This window comes from Sphaeramia orbicularis, chromosome 9, assembly GCF_902148855.1.
Source record: "Sphaeramia orbicularis chromosome 9, fSphaOr1.1, whole genome shotgun sequence".
NCBI lineage: Eukaryota > Metazoa > Chordata > Actinopteri > Kurtiformes > Apogonidae > Sphaeramia > Sphaeramia orbicularis.
In genome coordinates, this window is record NC_043965.1 from 7,876,165 (window position 1) to 7,893,700 (window position 17,536).

General features: G+C 36.0%; 1 protein-coding gene across 1 annotated transcript in view; it reads right to left on the reverse strand.

The window, feature by feature from the left end:
* Window positions 1–17,536, reverse strand: part of cacna1ba (calcium channel, voltage-dependent, N type, alpha 1B subunit, a) — a 243,832-nt gene that overhangs the window by 114,727 nt on the left and 111,569 nt on the right. The window contains exon 7 of the mRNA XM_030143711.1: window positions 10,990–11,093. Within this exon, the coding sequence (XP_029999571.1) occupies window positions 10,990–11,093 (104 nt within the window). The remainder of the gene's footprint in view (window positions 1–10,989; window positions 11,094–17,536) is intronic.

Consider the following 17,536-nt stretch of genomic DNA (forward strand, 5'->3'; position numbering starts at 1 on the left):
GTTCAGTTGTCAGGGACAGCTGTAATATTCCTGTCGCCATGTGCCTTGGTGTATGTTTGATGACACAAAAGTGGCAAAAAATGTCTAATTTCTAACTCATTGTTGTGAGGGCTCTAACCACCATAGAGTCAACAGGGTCTTGAGCTGTTTCTCTGTTTTGAAAAGATAATTTTGATGGTGTTTTTGTTTATTAAGTGTGATTATCTTCGATTCAGTCGCTCCAGTGATGGTTTGTTGGCTATTTTTTTAAACCGGGAAGCTTAAAAGTGGGGGCTCGTCCGGGATTTGAACCTGGAAGCATTCATGAACTATCTTAACACAGTATTTATAACCAAAAAAGAGAAGGATAAGAGCCAAAAAAATCAACTCAATCACCAACTTATACAGTATTGTTCAACAGTCCTAGATCAACATTATGTTTGTTGGTTTGGTAAAGTTATAATAACCATACATATACATTTGTCTCTGTATTAAGATTCAATCTGATATATGTGAAGTATCTACAACAGGAAAAACTATAATTTCAGGGTAAAAACAGCTTCTATAAACCAAAGTGGGCATGTTTAGTGTGACCTCCCTTTGCACTTAACATGTTTTTAACCCTTTTGTTCAGACAATATGAGGTTTATTGCATTAATTTTCTGATGTTTCAGGTTTTATTCAACACATGTCAGATGTTTCTAATTGTGCTGCTTCTTGTCATGGGGTCAGAGTTCACACAAAATAGTGAAGTTAACTTTTAGGGCCCATTTAGTCCAGTTTTTTGTGTGTCTTTTAAGGCTATGTCCACATTTCTTGTATTTTCTTGTATCTGAAGAAAAGAGGATGAGAAATAAATATGCATCATTTCAACTCTGCACAAACAAAAAAAGGTGGACTAAGACTTTTGCACAGGACTGTATATGCAAAACAGTACAAAAACATTATGGATTATTGTTCTAGAAGTTTCACAATAAATTTATTATCTGGTAAAAGCAACAACTTTTTCATCCTAAGGGGTTTTTTTTTTTTTGGTCCACTGGGTAGTAATAGTAACTCTGACAAAGTGTCGATGTCTGATGGCAGTTTCAGAAAAGATGGTCAGGGTTCCACTTTGATCACAGCCACATCTCATCCCACCCTGCCCACGCTGATGGGATAAAAGCTGAGTTTATGGCCCTGACCTCCCCTGGGGGTCTGCAGCCTCTCAACCCTGCATGTATCTGCTCTCCTGGCTGCTCTGAAGCTCAGATCGTGGCCTTTAAACAATGACATGGCCCCCACTCGGCCCTGTCAGACAGCATCAGTGACCTTCCACCTCCTCTGTAACTGTAAAGCCATCTGACAACTTCTGTGGTGAGATCAGGAAGCAAAGAGGACAACATGACCACAGAGGGGGCAGCTAAAGGCTATTGGTTCTATAAAAGTCCTCTCAACTCTTTGTTTCCGTATTTACAGTACAGGTGTACATTATGTTAGTTTGCAAGTGCTTAACCAGCTTTAACAACAGCACTGTATTTCACTGTTTATTAAAGCAATATTAATCGCTCAAACGTTATGTTGTACAAAACAAACTTTAAATTATGGTAAAACTGTCTTTGTGTTCACTCAATTTCACTCAGACCATTTTGCCTAATAAACATTTTTGTCTAAGTTTTGGCATGTCATCTAACTAAGGCTATGTTGAGCCAGCAGGTCCTCTGATTTTTTGGTGAAATCTGTTTTTTTATGTTTGCTCATTCTTATTACCCATTAAATGCGACTTATATCAGTATTAAGTATGAACTGAATGTGACCCTGAAATGACCTGATGTAATACATGACCACACAGGCACGCACTGTGTTTACAGAAATAAGTATGTTGTTTCCGCAGCGTCTCCTCCTGGGACGCAGAATTTTAATGTTTGTCGCATTTAAATAACGTAAAGGTTGGATAAATACGACCTGGCTGTTCAGACTGAAGTCGCATTGCAAAATATCCTGGGTCAGATTTAAAACAATCGGATCTGTGCTGTTCAAATAATCTTTAACAGATCGGATACAGGTCACATATGGGCAAAAAAATCTGATTTGGGCCGCATATACCTGCAGTCTGAACGTAGCCTTAAAGCCTTTTTAAACAGTTTTTGTTGCATGTAATTTGTGAAATAGCCTACTTTGTCAAATGTTATACACCCAAAACTCTCAACAAAACACTGTCTGTTAATGCTGCTTGTAATAATCATTTACTTGAGCCAACTGAAAACATGATGCACATAACTTCATACCATGTCTAGCTTGTTTTTAGCCAAAAAAAAAAAAAACCCTGCTAAAAGTCCTTTTTTCCTTCCTACTTTGGTTTATGTGCATCCATGTGCAGAAAAAAAAAACAAAAAACAATTATGTCAAACCCAATGACAAGTTGACAATTTACGGGTCAGAATACACCTGCTAATTAAACATGGAATTTCACAGAGTAAAAATCTGCAATCTGCTCCATTTTTTGTGTGTAGTCATAACAGATTTTGCACTAATGAGAAGCTGACACAAACATGGCTGAAAAGTTCTGCATTTGAGTGCAATTTGCTCTTGTTTTGCTTCAGAATGTCTAGTGTTTCAGGTGTTTCTGTACATTTCACCCACAGACTGGTCCATAATGACAGTGCTGAAAACCATCAGATTGTATGTCTTAAGTTAACAGAGATGTGTACACACAGAGGTCTCCACAATCAAAAGGATGTTCATGCCTCTATAGTACTTCATATCTATGACACAATCTACTGAAATGTCCATCACAATCGGCTCCAGCTATTAATGTCATTCAGGCATCAGATTAATGTCTGACACACAAATATAATGTGTTACTGAATTTAACAGAAACACAATCCTGGTGTGTCACAGTATCACCGAACTCCAAAAGAGACTGTGTTCATTTACAACACAGGAGGTGTAACTTTATTAACAGCAGATTAGTCACAATCCAACAGTCATTAACACTGTGTATTCGGTTACAGTCTAGGATAACATATGAAAATGAAATAGTACTTTTTGTATTTTTATAGCACACAGACCGACCTGATCCCCCCCAACATCTGGCTTCAGATTTCATGCATGATGTCTTTAAACATCTATTAAATATTATCCAAGCCTCAGAGATTGATTAAAGGTGGTTGTGTGCACACTTAACACCATCTTCCAACAGGTGGTTTTTGCATCAGCCAAATTACAGGTAGCAATTTGCACTGGACTTTTGTGAATTAGACATTTTCTGCAATGAGGGGCCAGTTTTGCAGCAAATACATGAATATTCCCTGATTTACATCTGTGAAAATGCTATTTACATGGATGTAAATTATACTCCACTGTGGGTGGTAGTGAATTCCACTGCTTTATGGATTACACAGAATATTTTTGTGTGGTTTGCTCTGGTTTTTGCTGTGCAATCCCTCTGTGGATCTTGACCTCACTTGACATCCATGCTATCCTGCATCTATTATAATTTAATATTAACCAGTGGAGTATTTATTGTTTAACCCATAAGAACCCAGTGTTTTTATTTTTATTTTATGTTTTATTTTTTGTTTCTGATTTTTTGTTTATTTATTCTTTTTTTCTGTTGTTGTTGGTATTATTATTGTAATTGTTTTGTATTGTGTGCTAATTTTTGGTTTGTGTGTTGTTGTGTTGAGTGTATGTACATCCTGTTTGTTGAGTGAGTTGTGGGAAATTGTGGTGCTTTGTTTTTGTGTTGTGGATGACCCCAGGAAGAGTAGCTGCTGTGATATGCAGCAGCTACTGGAGATCAAACTAATAAACTAAACTAAACCCAGTGTGATGTTCATGGCAGTTTCAAAATGAAATTTTCTCTCTATTTAACATTTCCTAAGTGACTGATCACCATTTTTATAATATTATCCTCTGAATTTGGCATTTTTTCCAGTGAAAATCATCTGTTTTCCTATGTTTAACTGACTGATCATGTAGATGTTGATGAAAGCTCAGAGTTAAGTCAAAGGTGATCACATTATAACAGAAAAACCTTAAGAAAAAAGTGACTTTTCGATAAAATATATCATTAACTGAACATAAACGCAGTGTCTCCATCCACTGTCATTGATCAAACTCCATGGGTTTTACTGGTGAGTCAATGTTGTAGAAGATGATGATGGTGTTTTTACAGTAACTCTCGCCTCTGAACATCCAAAATGGGTCATATCTGATGACCATAAAAAGACGACAAACTGCATTTTACACTAGTTATGTACATGTATTCATAGAATTAGTGGATCAACAGTTTAGATCAGTAGATGCTTTTGGGTCGACAGTGGATGTTTGGGTATTTATAGAATATAGAATTTATAGTTTGTGTGAGAGTTTGTTGTGTTCTTGTACATGCATTAACTGTACAATCAAGAGGAAAAAATATCTGTTTGGAAAAATACCCATAATGCATAGTGTGAGTGGGCTTTAGTTTCTCACAAACAACTGCTTATACACATGGTTAAGTTACAAAATATAAACGCTGTTACAACCTGCTTTCATTTTTTATTTGTCAAGGTATACTGAATAAATAAAGTAGAACATAGAGTAAAAGTTCAATAAAATGCCATTGTACCATTTAAAGTCCCATGTATTCAGTGTGACATTTTCCTGTGTGGGAGGGTGTCGTGTTTTCATGGTTGTTGCGTGTTTAATCATGTGGTTTTAACAGCGTATGGTCTGAAAGTGGGTGATAACACACTGCTCTCTGTACTGCTACCATTTTATGTGTTTATAAGTCAAAGCTAAGTGGTGTCACTGTCATGTTGGCCCACACACCAGCTTGTTGATATTTTTCAGTGAAGGTTACATCTGACACATATAACTGTGTATCACTCATGTTTCATCTCCACATATTACTTTTCACTGTCATAAAGATGGTGCCTCTGAAAAACTCACCGAATAAATGATTGGCTGCACACGATTATCTGTTTATGAGCCAAGGATGGTTTGTTCGTGCAAATGTATATTTAAGTGAAACTGTCAAACATTTATCAAACACTACTGTCTGTTTTTATTCCCTGGGTTTCTGGAGAGCTTAGGCGCTATGAGTTGTTGAATTTATGGTGGTCATTCCACAATTTGATGTAATTTCATTAAAAATTGCCTTCTTTCTCACATTTTTTTTGACTATTACAGCTTTTCCTAAGTTCATGGGAGACTTCAATGTTTGGAACTCCTCCCATTTGTTCCATAAAATATATATAATTTAACTTTTTTTATTGTTTCTATCCAAGTCAGAAGACGATAGTTGGATATATTGATCAAATCTGTGTAGATAACCGTGTAAAAACTAGACCAGGTAATAAATACATGACAAAAAGCCTTAAACGACTCTGAATATTAGATCAAGTTAAAGTCGTTTAGGTAGTTTGAAGGCTTTCCATATTGTTTTTCATGAATTTTGCTTTAGATGGTGCCTAGGTTGACTTAGGTGTTGCATCTAAACCTAATAATGGCAGGAAAAATCATGTATTTTATTGTTGCAGCTCCTTCTGCATGAAACAAAACATAAACTGAGCAGCTTTCCTTCGAGATCTTTAACTTCACAGATGCCCAAGACTTGTTGTTTTATTGTTTTTTTCAGTTAACTAATTGTCTGATTTGGATATGAACACCAATGGTGGATGGTTGAGTACTCTTTTTTAGTTAAGTCCAACAATAAAGGATGAAAATAGACAAGGGTTAGGAGCAAAAACATTGACTTCTTCTCATGCTTAGTTTAATAGTTTACTTGTGCTTAGTAATATATGTGATGCTGATAAATATGTTTACTTTTTGCCATTTTGCTGTTGGCCTAAATATTTTCTTTTACTTTTTATTTTGTTTTTCTAATGTTCAGTGTAAATGGAAGTAGAACAAGAGAATTGATTGATTTGCGCAGTTATTATACTGTGTCATTTCACAGGAAAATTAAAGGAGCAAAAGGTAAAAATGAGTCATTCACCCACTCATGCGCAGCGTATTTGACTCCAGGAATTAAAACATGTGGCCTTAAATAAACTTTAGGTACAAACATTGATTTTTTTTCCCCCATCTCTTCTCATCTCATCTATGCTGAGCTTCAACCTGCTTTCATTCCTGATAAAAGACACATACACCTACAGCAGAAGAAATAGGTAACTCAGAGAAAACTTTAGGGAAAATGATGTAACGCTGTATATGAGCACAAGATGAAACAAATTAAAAATCTCTGCCGAGCTGACTTTGCTGTTTGTTTCACTAGTCATCGTTCTCTCCCGACGGCGTCCAATTAAGCGCCGTCAAAATGAAGCAAACAAGAAAAAGTTGAGATTCATTATTTCATCCTGTAAGTAGGTGCAGGAGTTAAGGTTGGTTGAGGAGGAGGGGGCGATGTTTCACAAATTGCTTTAAGTCTATGAGGGACGGTCTCTCACCTTAATTTCAAAAAGAAACACGGTGAGCAAATAGATTTCACGGCAGCAGGGACAAACGGTGGCTTATCAGTAAGCGCAGAGCAGCCAGCTGGAACGCAGAGCGCCGAGGCTGCTTTCAGAAACGACCTTAACATTAAACAACAGGAGGTTGCAAATGAATGTCTGTACATCTGAAAGACCTCAGATAGTGACGGTAAAAAGGCAGAAATAACAGAGGAAATATCATAGCATCGACAGAGAATGCAGAATATTGTGAGGATGCGGAGATGCTGATATTCGTGACAATATTTAACAACATGCAGCTATGAGAAAGCTCCTGCAGTACAATGCTCAGGTTCCAACAGTTCCTAATTTTACATACACGGTACTGTGCAAAAATTTTAGGCCAATATTAGTTTTACAGGTTTAGTAAAGTTCTAATTTTGTGGCTCCAATTACAGTTAGTTGGCTACTTTTTTCACTGGGAAACTTAAAATTTGGGGGCTCATCCGGGATTGTAACCTGGGACCTTTCACAACCTTTATTTATGCAATATTTACAACAAAAATGAAAAATATATGAGCCAATAAACTCGGTGGATGTATATCTTAGACTGTGGTGAAATCAACTGAATCACCAGGTTATACAGTTCCGTGCAAAAGTCCTACATTAGGTTCGTTGGCTTTATAACATTTACACTTATGCATTTGGCAGACGCTTTTTTCCAAAGCGACTTACAAGGGAAAAACCAAATGAAAGAATAAAATAAGAATAGATTAAAGACATAAAGCAGCTGTACAATTAAAAACTGTGTCGTACAGAAAAAGTTCTAATGTCCACATATATGCTTTTGTAAGTAAGTAAATTTTATTTATATAGCACTTTTCACAGATAAAATCACAAAGTACTTTATAGTTTAGAATAAAATGTTAATAAAACCTTAAAATTTAAATTATGTAAAACCTGTAATTGATGTGAAGTGAATACATGGGTTATGTGAAAACATTTATATGACATACATTTCTGTTTAGGTTAATGTAAACATACAAACCTTAATGTGTTTTATCTTGTTGACGAAGTAGCGGAGTAAGCCCTCTCCTCCCACCCACTTTTCTTTCTTTCTTTTTTTATTTGTTCTATATTCGACTAAAAATCTTGGATTAGCATCTTCATTCAAATTTGATGTGTGGATATTGAATTGTATCCAGCATGTCAAACAAGTTTTGTATGACATGCTTTTCCAAATAAACAAAGAATGGAAAAAAATAGCTTAAAATGAAATAAAGAAATAAAATGTCACACATACACCAGGATAAAAACAAAACAGTAGTACAGAGAAACAGACAATAGATCCAAAGTGGATATTTGTGAAGTATGAACAGCAGGAAAACCTTACGTTTCGGGTTAAAAACAGCTTCCATAAACCAAAGTGGTCATATTTAGCATAACCTCCCTTTGTATTTAACATGTCTTTAACCTTTTTGTTCAAAGAATAACACATTTATTGCTTTAATTTTCTGACGTTTTACACCAGGTTTCATTCAACACGTCAGCTGTTTCTAATTGTTTGTGCTGCTTCTTATCATGGGGTCAGAGGTCACACTAAATAGTGATTTTAACATTTACACCCTGTTTAGTTCTGTTTTTATGTGTCTTTTAAGGCTGTGCACATATTCAAACTAGTGACTTTAACCCTTAAAACACCTTTTGTTCAGTTCTTTTGTGTTTTTTTAAGGCTGTGCACATATTTCCTGTACTTATCTGAAGAAAATTAAATGACAAATAAATATGTATGATCATTTCAACCCTGAAAAAATAACAAGGATAAAGATAAAGGGGGCATAAGACTTTTGGACAGTGGAACATGAACAACAATCCACTATGTTTCATTTACATCTACATGGGAGTCAAATATTCAACAATATCTAAATATTCAAGGTCAAGGTCTATTTATTTAGCACACTTAAAAAAAGACATTACTGTCCCAAAGTGCTGTACATAATCATGAAATGAAATCATCAAATATTGGCTGAGTAACATGATATAAAGAGGCTGAGGTGGAAAAATTTGATGTATTGTAATGCAAAATAGGACAAAGTGCAATTAAAAATGAGAAAACAGTGTGTTACAATGGCAGCTGTTCCAGAATCATCTATGTAAATCTAAATCTGTCCACTTCTAACAGCAGTGCATGGAAATATGCATTCAACATTCATTTGCTGATATTCTACACATATGTTTGAATTTTGGGGCGAAATTTGGATCAAAATTGAAAATTGCAGACTTATTAGTTGTAGACTTTGGAAGTTGTTTTCTGTTACCTATTTCCCCCAAAAGTGAAACAAGTATCACATGTGCACCTTTTCCGACCCACAATCAGAGTCCTTCCCTGGCCCAGATTTACAGACCTGCACCTGCCCCACATTGACAGTCTTCATTAATCTGACCCATGCTAGGAAAACCCACAACCTGACCTACAATGCAAAATATAACACAGTCTACAGTGGATAGTCCAATGTCAGTGTAATTAACAGAATTAGTATTAACCTGTAGCCCGATAATATGTTTTCTGCTATGTAATGTATTGTAGTGATACCGATGGCATGTCTTGAATGCATTTTGACCTTTCAAAATGTTTATTAGGTTTTTAAGACATTACAAAATACATTAGGGATTGAGAAAAATGTTTCAGGCTCGACAAATATCACTATTTAGTTTGAGTCTAACAGCATAATGTGTATGACTGGGGAAACTTTGATAGTTTCTAGCTCCATTTGAGTCTTTGAGTGCTTAAGACGCCCTTAGTGACATTTTTTTCTTCTAAACTTAGAGGCCAAGAGACAGATTATGTGACTTTTAGAGCTGATATCATGAATGTTACTTGGACAACCTGTGAATAATACTATATATGACCCTCACCCACCACTGTAAATCTGCATTCGACCTGATCAGAGATTGGTAATAGCAGCTGTCAATCACATATTTAACCCACTACAGGTCTGAAAACACATCCGATTAATCTGCATCACAGGGTAGTTTAGAGTATAATTCTTGACACCACTGAATTACGATATGCTTGAAGGTAATTGTGGATTTTTGCACAGTAACACCAAAAAAAACTATCAAACACAACTGCAGCTGCAACAAACACGACATGGAAATGGCTGGAGCTCCACCTCCCTCCAGCTGTTTCCACATTTTAGTCATTTCCGTGTCGTGTTTGTTGCAGCCATATAGTATCATATGTTTGCACAGCAGCTGCTCCTGCCAGGCGGCTGAGCGAACCTCCGCTTCCCACAATGCACGTTGCGACAAAATTCTGAAGATGCCCGAGTTACCTACCAGCTCTGTTTGTAAACACATGGTTTGTTTATGGTGGGGTACACTTCGAAATTGTTCACCGTGAGGGAATTGATTCAGGTGAGTAATCACAGTAAGGCTTACAGATTTGTGATACTGAGGATATGACTGGGGCATTACAGATTTGATGAAAAACTGGTGACAAAAGTCTCCCGCAGCTTTAAAGTGAATGTTAAACCCGGATCTAACGGTAATGACCTCATCTACTGTATAGAGCCAGTTAATGCATGACATAATCTACTGATATCAACCAATTTCCTGAACAGGCTTCATCTCCTTCCAAAGCGTTTGGCAGCTCTGTACATCTGTGTATCCCACAGGTGAAATGCTGTATATTAGCGGAGGAGGAGAATAACATCAAGAGACCAAAGTACTGAAGAAAGATGATAATAACGGCAACACAATATTACAAAAGAGGCAATAAAAACACCGCCTTCTCCCATGATGCTCTTTTCAATGGTGATGACACACTTGCAGCCCACCATCTGCCGCTTATGCTGCACAGAATTACACTGACAGGCCATGCACACCATACAGAATAAAAGTCTGCTGGATGGCGTGGCAGGCTCTATAATCATGTGAATTTATGTTTTAATAAAACCTCATGAATATTACATTGGAGCAGCCACAGATGTGGAATTCGACTAAATAAATTAGTAAATGCAAGAGGAGCGAACATTCTAGAAGAAGGGGTAAAATCTGTGATATGGAGTGTTTAAACACACGATATGTTAGAGATTCTGTTTTACCAGCAGCATTTTAATCTAGGAGTGAAGATCTGAGCTGATGTTTTCTAAATATCATTCCGTCAATTCTAATGTTTTCTTTATGATGACTGGAAATTAAAAACTTATTAGTCTACATGCATTTGCATCTTCATCATTTCTTATCTTGAGCCAGAGATGCAAAATCTTTACTTCTAATGAATTTATTGTTGATTTTACTGGAGTTTTCACTAAAATATATTAGAATATTTTACATTTTTTATGCTGGTTAGACCTTGTGACAATAATGTGACAAGAAAACAAAATCTACTTTTAATGAAAACCACACGAACTATGATACATATTTGGAGTTTAGCCCTTAAAAACCTCAAATTATTTTTGTGAAGCCAATAGTTCTGCTGCTCGAGTGTTAACAAACAAACCGAACCAAAACAATACCCCTTGCTTTCCCTTTGGAGGGTGGGGTAATAATCATGACTGACATTTAGAAGTGTGGACAGACCCACTGCCTCATTTTGGTCAGTACTCACCCTGACAGCACGCCCAGAACCAGGTTGAGCATGAAGAAGGACCCGATGATGATGAGGGGGATGAAGTACAACCAGTTCCACGTGTTCCCTGAAGCATCATTGGCCTAAAGATGCAAACACAGAAAAAGAACGTCTTAAATAGATCACACTTCCACTCAAAGCCACAACTTATAATATTAAAGGTTTAACTTATGTTGATAAATGCAACACAGAGTATCACGTCTCGTCAGATATGTCAATCATGTTAATGTTTCGTGTTTCATGTCTTGTCTTTGGTTTTCAGTGTTTTGTCTTTGTTTTATTAGTCACTTTATGTTAATTTAGAGTCGTTCACATTTGGCTCTGTCTTGAACTTCCTGTTTTATTTTGTACACATCTCTTCCTTCTCGTTTCAGACCCTGACTTCCTCCCTTTGTGTGTTTTCCCGCCAGTGTGATTGTCAGCCCCACCCCTGATTGTTGTCACCTGTGTTCCCCTCCCTCATGTATAAATAGTCCTGCCTCCCTTTATTGTGTGCCAGTTTGTCTGAATCCGTAAGTGTGTTCACGTCAAGTGGCCAACCAGGTTTTTCCATGTCTGTCAGTTTTTTGCATCAAGTTTTTCTGTAAGTTATTTTGTTTATCAGAGATTTCTTAGTAGTTTTTTATATCCTCATTTGGAGCGCTTTTTGTTCAAATCACTTTTTCATTATTAAAATACTTTGTTAATCTTCAGTTTTTGGGATTGTGCATTTGAGTCCACCATTTTATGTACCAAGGATCTAACACAGCAGCTCTATCTGGATATTTAAAACATCCTCAGTTTTAGAACAGAAAACATCAGGACAATAAAACCAATGAAAGGAGAAGACAACTGAAAATATTAAGATGACCTGAGTAAAAAACAATAACAACACACAACAAACCCTGCCCCTTGCACTTATTGTAGCTTATTTTGGCATCGATCCAGCTCATGTCATCATGTCTATGTGTGCTAATGTCAGCATATCAATTGCCTCTGCATATGTGTCAAGTTTGAAGTAAACTGAAACAAAATGGATGTTTTTATAGACATTACAAATTTCAGCCATTATAAGTAAATGGGGGGAAAAAAAAGATTTGAAACATTCATAAAAAATTTTAACTTTGACCTACTTTTCCTAAAATGTAATCATATCTATTCTGAGTCACAGGTAATCTATTACCCCAATTTGGTATGAATTTAACCAATAGTTTTGCTGCTACAGTGTTAACAAAGAAACAAAGAAACAAACTGAACCAAAAACAGTTTGGGGGGTGGGGTAACAATATTCTCTCTGTTACTAAATGTTTTGTGTATTTGTAGATCCATTTGTATTTGTAGATCTGTCAGTTGTAATGCATATGTGTAAATTGTTAAAACTGCACTTATTTTTCTTTAGAAATGTCAGGTTGTTTGTGTTTTTTTAAAGGATTATTTGTAGATGCAAACATTTTCACACTGTAATTTGACTTTTTACCTCCGCCAAGGAGGTTATGCCTTTGCTAGGGTTTGTTTGTCTGTTTGTTTGTTTGTTTGTTTGTTTGTTTGTTTGTTTGTCTGTCCGTTAGTGTGCAACATAACTCAAAAAGTTATGGACAGATTTTGATGAAATTTTCAGGGTTTGTTGGAAATGGGATAAGGAAGAAATGATTAAATTTTGGTGGTGATTGGGGGGGGGGGGGCACTGATCAGCCTTGGCGGAGGTCTGCGCTCTCCAAGTGCTTCTAGTTTCACTCTAAAACACAGAGAAAAGTTTGAAATTGTTATTATTTACAGGTTATTATGCTATTATTTTACTGGTCTGACCTACTGGAGACCATATTGGGCTAAATGTGTCCCCTGAATTAAAAAGAGTTTGACACCCCTGGCTCAGAGATAACATCGACTAACTCTGACGACCTGTAATCACAGCCGTGCTGATGGAGCACAATGCTGAGCCTCTCCATTGAGCAGCGAGCTTAAGTACAAGACATCACCTCGATATATCTGTGCTGTAAAACCCAACACTCAGTTTAGAAATACAGGACAGTACAACAGCTGTGGGTGTGGGTTTGTGTGTGAGAACTACTGTGGAAATCAGTCACACACCCTCACGTTTTCCATTGTGATGCGTAACCCGTCGATTGTATATCGATGTTTACAAAAGGTTAGATTGTCTGCTGATGCCTCTGTATCGTTCGGATGCTGCTTAATTCCCGACTCGTGCACGTTCGCTTATTATTTCTTCAGATAAAGAAGCGGCAATATTACAGCTCCCTCTACACAATGGGGCTATTATGCAGCTTAATAACAGAAAAAAAAGCTGACATACACTGCACGCAGCCGAGGCAATCTGCTACAAGTCAAAACAACAAGAGAGCTAACTAACGAAGGGAATAGAAGAAAAAAGCAAAAAATATCTGCTGTGGTTACTTCTTTATTATTATAATTGAATAAAATATGTTATTATTGCTTTGCAAATTGCAGCAGCTTTGACTTAAGGCGTAAAAATTAACTGTATTGATGTATTTTTTTCCTTAATGTTGTCTTGCAGAAATGAGTGAGATGATAATGAGTGTATGGTAATTTTTACAGCTGCAGAATAGTTACTTATATATTCATGACAGCTTTTGCTTGTAAAAACAACAAAAATATTAAAAACTAGAAAGAAAAGCCCTCGGAGAGCGTAGAATCCGTTTTTCATTTAAAAACCAAAAATCACCAAAAAACAAAAATACGACTCTTTTTTTTTTTTTTCATTTTCAAAACCAGAATGAAAAACGGATAACGATAATAATAATGTTTTTCCATTTCCTGATTTTGTGCTCAAATGAAAAATGGAAAAAAACCGGACAACGACCGTTTCATCCGATTTTGCTATTTTCAATATGTTAAGTTGTCTGACCCGGAAGTAGTCATAACTATGGAAAAAATAAACAAATGGAATCATGGCCAGACTGGAGGAATATTTTGCTATAATTAAGGAGCTGTTTATCTCGTTAATTCAGGAAAATAGAGCTGAATTTATTTTTTTGTATGAATGCAAAATGCTTCAGAATCAAACAGCTGCTTAATTATAGCAAAATATTTCTCCAGTCCGGCCATGATTCCGCTTGTTTTTTTTCCCTAGTTACGACTACTTCCGGGTCAGACAACTTAACTATATTGAAAACAGCAAAATTGGATTAAATGGTCGTTATCCGTTTTTTCCATTTTTCATTTGAGCACAAAATCAGGAAATGTAAAAACAAACCGTTATCCATTTATCATTCTGGTTTTGAAAATGAAAAACAAAAAAAAAAAAACAATCATTTTTTTGTTTTTTTGATTTTTGGTTTTAAATTGAAAAACAACTGAACGAACGATACACGGATTGCGTAGACCTCTGCCAAGGCAGATCACACACCCCCAGTCACCACCAAAATGTAATCATTTGTTCCTTGTGCCAGTATCAATATTTCCGGAAAATTTCATGAAAATCCATCCATAACTTTTTGAGTTATCTTGCTAACAGACAAACAAACCCCGATGAAAACATAACCCCCTTGGTGGAGCTAATGAGGATTAAATAATACAAATGACCAGTGAAAGGCAGTGCGCATATATACACTTGCATGCACAAAAACTGGACTTTAGTATGAAACAACAGTAAGGTTGTTGTAATATCATAATGGCGCTATGAATCATCCTAAAAGCTCTTCCGACCAGTCAGCACTGCAGAGAACAGAGAATTACATAAACAGGTCTGTCTTAATTAAATCCAGCCTAAACTGCTGCCACACTCACACTTAGCAGCCCAGAGGCCATTAGTGTACAGCGACTGCAATGCAACTGACAGCCCAATAGCCTGCTGTCACACGTTTTACCATTGTTTCCATACACAATATATCAACCAGAATAACAAGCACCTGCATTACTGGAAGAATGAGATAATAGGGTTTGTGTAAAAACTGTCCCACTGTTTTGTTTTGTTCAGGTGAGATGAGCACATGAAGATACAAGATACAGACAGGTGAACCTAAGAGAAGACTACAATCCACTGGGTCTGAAGTAGAGTGGTCAAACATAAGGCCCATAGGCCAAAATTGGGCCGCCAAAGGGTCCAATCCGGCCTGTGGGAAAATTACACTGAAGATAATAACCCATAAAGACCCAGTGTTGCCTTTGTGTCAGTTCCCAAATGTATTTTTCTCTCTATTTTAACATTTCTTCAGCGATTTATCACCATTTATTTTAATATTATGCTCTGTATTTTACTTTGTCTCAGTGTAAATCATGTATTTTCGTATATTTAATTCACTAATCATGTTAGTGTTGATTAATGCTCAGATTAAAATTGAGGGATATTATATATCAGAAAAAGAGAAAATGGAAGACTGTGACTTTTTCACCATAATCTGTCATTAATTGAACATAAACCCAGTGTGTCCATCCACTGTCAATCATCCAACTCCATGTGTTTTACTGGTGAATCAATGTTGTAGAAGATAACAGTGTTTCCATGGTAACTATGGACCCTCTGAAGATCCAAATGGGTCATATCTGATGACCATGAAAAGGTGATAAACTGTATTTTACACCACTTATTTACATGGATTGATAGGATTAATTGATCAACAGGTATTAAACATTTTAGATCAGTAGATGGTTTTGGTCACCAGTGGCTGTTTGGGTCGAGGATGGGTCGAGGATTTCAAAATCAATGTACTTCAGGGGCCATATATAAACCAATGTGAGCTCAAGTGGGTTGGACCAGTAAAATACTATTATAATAACCTGCAAATAATGACAACTCCAAAATTTTGTCTTTGTTTTAGTGAAAAAAAGTAAAATCACACGAAAATGTTTACATTTACAAACTATCCTTTCCCAAAAAATGTCAGTAATATAAACAAGCCTGAAATGTAAGTGCCATTTTAATAATATTGTGCCTGTTCCTAAATGTTTTGTGTATTTGTAGATCCACTGTAATCTGTAAATTGTACAATGTGTACACAATGTGTGAATGTGTATTCCAACTCTATGGTTGCTCCATTTGGTCAGGTCTAGGTTCAGCAACATTACGTGTCCAGAAAATGAAGTGAAATAAATGTTGTGATGTGTAATCGAAGTTAAAGGGTGTGAGTGTGGGACTGATGTTTTTTGGCGACACTCTGAATAAACATGCAAATAAAACACACATACAATTGTGGAAAAAATGATTAGACCATCAAAAGTCATCAAAAACAATGGTAATGCAATCAAGTACTAACCCCTGTGTGTATCATGTGACTAAAACAGACAGAAATGAAAATATGGAATGCCTAAAAGCACTGTTTTTGTCAGTACAATGCCATAGATATTGATGTAAGAACTTAAGTGATTTTGGTTATTACCAAGAAAACATGGAAAATGTCTAGATATCAGCTCTGAAATAAAACTACTATGAGCTATTTTTGTTGTTATCATTATATTTCTCCAAACAAATGTCCCTTTAGTTGTACCAGGCAATAAAATGAACAAGAAACTGAAGAAAACAAGGGTGGTCTAATAATTTTTTCCATGACTGTATAAGCCAGAAACCATACAATAATACTCTCTGTGAACACATAAATGTTCGAACTGTAATGATGTGTATACTTATGTCCATACAGGGGTTGGACAAAATAATGGAAACACCTTAAAAAAATCAACAAAATACAATTTAATATGGTGTAGGTCCGCCTTTTGCGGCAATTACAGCCTCAATTCTCCGAGGTATTGATTCATACAACTTGTGAATTGTTTCCAAAGGAATTTTAAGCCATTCTTCAGTTAGAATACCCTCCAACTCTTTTAGAGACGATGGCGGTGGAAATCGATGTCTTACTTGAATCTCTAAAACTGACCATAAATGCTCAATAATGTTGAGGTCTGGGGACTGTGCCGGCCATACGAGATGCTCAACTTCATTAGAATGTTCCTCATGCCATTCTTTAACAATTCTAGCTGTATGGATTGGGGCATTATCATCTTGAGGTGAAGGTGTTTCCATTATTTTGTCCAACCCCTGTACGATCTAGATCAGGGGTGTCAAACTCATTTTAGTTCAAGAGCCACATTCAGCAAGATTTGATCTCCAGTGGGCCGGACCAGTAAAATAATAACATAATAACCTATAAATAATGACAACTCCAGATTTTTGTCTTTGTCTTAGTGCAAAAAAAAACTCATTATATTATGAAAATACTTGCTTTTATAAACTATCAAAACAAGAAAGATGTGAGGAACCTGAAAAAACTGAAATTTCTTAAGAAAAATAAGTGCAATTTTAACAATATTATGCCTGAACTTATTTCCATATGTTCATGATGGATCGGCTCCACAAAGACACTGAACACTTAGTAACAGGCAGAAAATTGTTAAAATTGTGCTTAATTTTCTTCAGATATTTCACGTTGTTCAAATTTGTTCAGATTATTCACATTTTATTGTTACAGGGTAGTTTGTAAATGCAAATATTTTCATAATTTAATGTTATTTTTTGCACTGAAACAAAGACAAACATTTGAAGTTGTCATTATTTATAGGCATAATGTAATTTTTTTTT